The 4,123-nt window shown below is 56.3% G+C and overlaps 1 protein-coding gene across 1 annotated transcript in view; it reads right to left on the minus strand.

Moving 5' to 3' along the window:
• DVL2 (dishevelled segment polarity protein 2) overlaps positions 1-4,123 on the minus strand; it is a gene marked incomplete at its 5' end in the record, with an annotated part of 23,475 nt that overhangs the window by 9,109 nt on the left and 10,243 nt on the right. Inside the window, 2 exons of the mRNA XM_018575520.1 lie at positions 104-180; positions 1,874-2,013. Of these exons, the coding sequence (XP_018431022.1) occupies positions 104-180; positions 1,874-2,013 (217 nt within the window). The remainder of the gene's footprint in view (positions 1-103; positions 181-1,873; positions 2,014-4,123) is intronic.

The following is a 4,123-nucleotide window of genomic DNA, read 5'->3' on the forward strand; positions in this document are numbered from 1 at the left end:
ACTGTGCCCACACTGCCTTCCCTCATCCCGCACGGTGGCCACACAGTGCAGACTCTGTACAGCAGAGCTCAGACTGGGGGCAGCAGCAATTTTACCACCTTACCCTGGTTTATGGACAATGTCTCTCAGGACCCGAACAGCATCATCATTGCTCATATTCTCAAAATTGATATCATTGACCTGAAAGACAACATGGCAACACGGTCACATAGCAACACGGTCACATAGCAACACGGTCACATAGCAACACGTGATGTTGAAAGAAGACAAGTTACAGTTCAACCCATTTGTGTGATTTATCTCCTAACATTTCCCAGAACCTTGTATCTGAGGCCCACGCCACGGTCACCGCCAAGGCCCACGCCACGGTCACCGCCAAGGCCCACGCCACGGTCACCGCCAAGGCCCACGCCACGGTCACCGCCAAGGCCCACGCCACGGTCACCGCCAAGGCCCACGCCACGGTCACCGCCAAGGCCCACGCCACGGTCACCGCCAAGGCCCACGCCACGGTCACCGCCAAGGCCCACGCCACGGTCACCGCCAAGGCCCACGCCACGGTCACCGCCAAGGCCCACGCCACGGTCACCGCCAAGGCCCACGCCACGGTCACCGCCAAGGCCCACGCCACGGTCACCGCCAAGGCCCACGCCACGGTCACCGCCAAGGCCCACGCCACGGTCACCGCCAAGGCCCACGCCACGGTCACCGCCAAGGCCCACGCCACGGTCACCGCCAAGGCCCACGCCACGGTCACCGCCAAGGCCCACGCCACGGTCACCGCCAAGGCCCACGCCACGGTCACCGCCAAGGCCCACGCCACGGTCACCGCCAAGGCCCACGCCACGGTCACCGCCAAGGCCCACGCCACGGTCACCGCCAAGGCCCACGCCACGGTCACCGCCAAGGCCCACGCCACGGTCACCGCCAAGGCCCACGCCACGGTCACCGCCAAGGCCCACGCCACGGTCACCGCCAAGGCCCACGCCACGGTCACCGCCAAGGCCCACGCCACGGTCACCGCCAAGGCCCACGCCACGGTCACCGCCAAGGCCCACGCCACGGTCACCGCCAAGGCCCACGCCACGGTCACCGCCAAGGCCCACGCCACGGTCACCGCCAAGGCCCACGCCACGGTCACCGCCAAGGCCCACGCCACGGTCACCGCCAAGGCCCACGCCACGGTCACCGCACATACACATCTGGTCATGGGACCTCAGTGGAAGGATCAGCCAATCTGAACTTTAGGACCATCATGTGAACAGCACTTGGAGCCCCGAGCAGTATTTGCTCCAAGAAATCAAAGTCAAATCCCTTCATCCATAAACAGAAGAGTCAACACTGATACAGCTACTGGAGGCTGCAGAGGAATCCCATCCTTATCCATCCAGTCGCGGCAGGCCTCCTCAGCCAAGCCACCCATCCATCCGCGGCCTCCTCAGCCAAGCCACCCATCCATCCGCGGCCTCCTCAGCCATCCATCCATTGGCGGCCTCCTAATCCTTGTTACACGGTTATCCTCTGGTGACGGGTCTAATGATGTGTTGGGACATTTAGGGTCACATAAAGTGACCGAACAACCACAGCACAGAAGTGGGGGCATTATGGGAGTATAAAGCTGCCTGGAGCCTCCGGACACAAGACTGGGCGCTGCCCTTCGTCTCCAGTAGGGGGCCCAGGCTGGTCACATGGGGCGGTCTGACTATTCATATGCAGATCCTATTAGAGAAAGCTGGTATCTGCATACCAATGAGGAGAGACTCCTCGCTGCAATGGCAGTTCATGCCGCCATCATCTGCAGGAACCCGTATCAAAGCTCCCCGTTTATCCAACCAGATGGATTGGATGGGCGGAGCTACAGAGGACCACTGACCTGTAGTAACATGTCTCCCGGCTCAATCCTTCCGTCTGCAGCTACAGCTCCACCTTTCATGATGGAGCCGATGTAGATCCCGCCATCGCCGCGCTCGTTGCTCTGCCCCACAATGGAGATGCCGAGAAAGTTGTATTTCTCTGCAGATAGGAGAGAAAATATTACCGGGTGTAAAGAGACCCTGTCCACGCACACATGGAAATACAGGAGCGTTATTATGTGACGGGGCTTCATCCTTACCTCACTGACCCAACATACTACATACATATCACATGTCCTGGCTGATCCAATGACAGGAGCCGGGTCCCACTTCATCTGAAAATGTTACCTGCCTGGCTCTAATCCTCCGGCTTCAATACAAAGTCAATGGCCATAAACGAGCCTTAGTCAGCCAACTAGGGATGTCCCGATGCCGATACATAGCGCCCCTGACGATACATAGCGCCCCTGACGATACATAGCGCCCCTGACGATACATAGCGCCCCTGACGATACATAGCGCCCCTGACGATACATAGCGCCCCTGACGATACATAGCGCCCCTGACACCCACCCACATTAGAACCCCCACCTGGAGCGCCGACCACCGGAGCAGCAGTGACGCTCCTCTCCAGCTCAGCGCCACCGCCGACGTCCTCATGTGTGAGGAAAACCGTTCGGCACCTTGTGAGGCGCCAGTGAGTGAGACGGGGCTGAAGTGGGAGTGTGAACAATCTCTGGCTGCAGTGTACTGGGAGTGTGTACTGTATATAAGTACTACATATACAATACACGGCAGCAATAGATATACAATGATCCCCTGCTGACATGAATGGGTTAATAAATGATCCCAGAGGCAGATGCATGATCGGATTTGTAGTTTCACTGTAGTACTGGTAGTACAGCTACAGCTCGCGGTATACTGAGAAGCTGCAGCCGGAGCGGATCCCGACCTGGACATCTGGATCCGCCCAGCTGCGTGAGTGACAGCTGGCTCCTCCTATCTAGAGGCAGAGCCAGCTGTACCTGCCCCCTCCGTTTCGCCAGTCAGCGCTGGAGGATCGGAGCGGGGAATCCAGCCCCTCCCCCGTCACAGCAGAGAGCTGTGACAGGATGGAGAGCTGTGACAGGATGGAGAGGTGAGCGAACGCCGGTATGTGTTCTCTCACCTCCCGATCTACTGAGCCGACCTGTGACAGTCTCATTGTCACACCGCATTGTCTCATTGTCACAGGGCGGCTAGAACTATGAGGTGAGTGAAAAGCACCCCCCCCTCCCCCCCATAGTTCTCCTTTAAATTAAAGTTCTTCATAATCATAAAGAATTTGGCCTAAAATCATTAAGTCTGTATTGTTTTTTTTTTAAATGTCACCTGTCCCTTTAAGAAAATGTATCGGTAATTGTTATCGGCGATTACCCGAGGGGAAGTACTTGGTATCGGGACATCCCTAGTCAGAACTGATCTGCATAGATGGCAAGCCTTTGACTAAGCATGAAGATCAGCGTGACAACCATGAGAGGAGTAAATCCACAATGGAAAGGAGCTCCTTTCTATTTCCTGTCCGCTGGAGAGACACAGGAACCCTTCAGGTTATACTGCCACCGACAGGATAAATGGACAACGGCAAACTAAATCGTAGGCCAGTCCTGGATAACCCAACCTACTACCAGTAGGCCTCAGGGTGAGTGTCCTCAGGAGAGTGGACGTCTGTTCTTCAGCACCGCTGATCTTTGCAAAAATGTTTCTTCACTCAACAAGTACTGGTAGACTAATGCCGGACCTATGAAATCCTGGACCTCGCTCCAACCAACAAGTACTGGTAGACTAATGCCGGATCTATGAAATCCTGGACCTCGCTCCAACCAAGTACTGGTAGACCAATGCCGGACCTATGAAATCCTGGACCTCGCTCCAACCAACAAGTACTGGTAGACTAATGCCGGACCTATGAAATCCTGGACCTCGCTCCAACCAACAAGTACTGGTAGACCAATGCCGGACCTATGGAATCCTGGACCTCGCTCCAACCAACAAGTACTGGTAGACTAATGCCGGACCTATGAAATCCTGGACCTCGCTCCAACCAACAAGTACTGGTAGACCAATGCCGGATCTCTGAAATCCCGGACCTCGCTCCAACCAACAAGTACTGGTAGACCAATGCCGGATCTATGAAATCCTGGACCTCGCTCCAACCAACAAGTACTGGTAGACCAATGCCGGATCTCTGAAATCCTGGACCTCGCTCCAACCAACAAGTACTGGTAGAC

The sequence above is a fragment of the Nanorana parkeri genome, unplaced genomic scaffold (assembly GCF_000935625.1).
Source record: "Nanorana parkeri isolate BGI_ZX_2015 unplaced genomic scaffold, ASM93562v1 scaffold4055, whole genome shotgun sequence".
Classification (NCBI taxonomy): Eukaryota; Metazoa; Chordata; class Amphibia; order Anura; family Dicroglossidae; genus Nanorana; species Nanorana parkeri.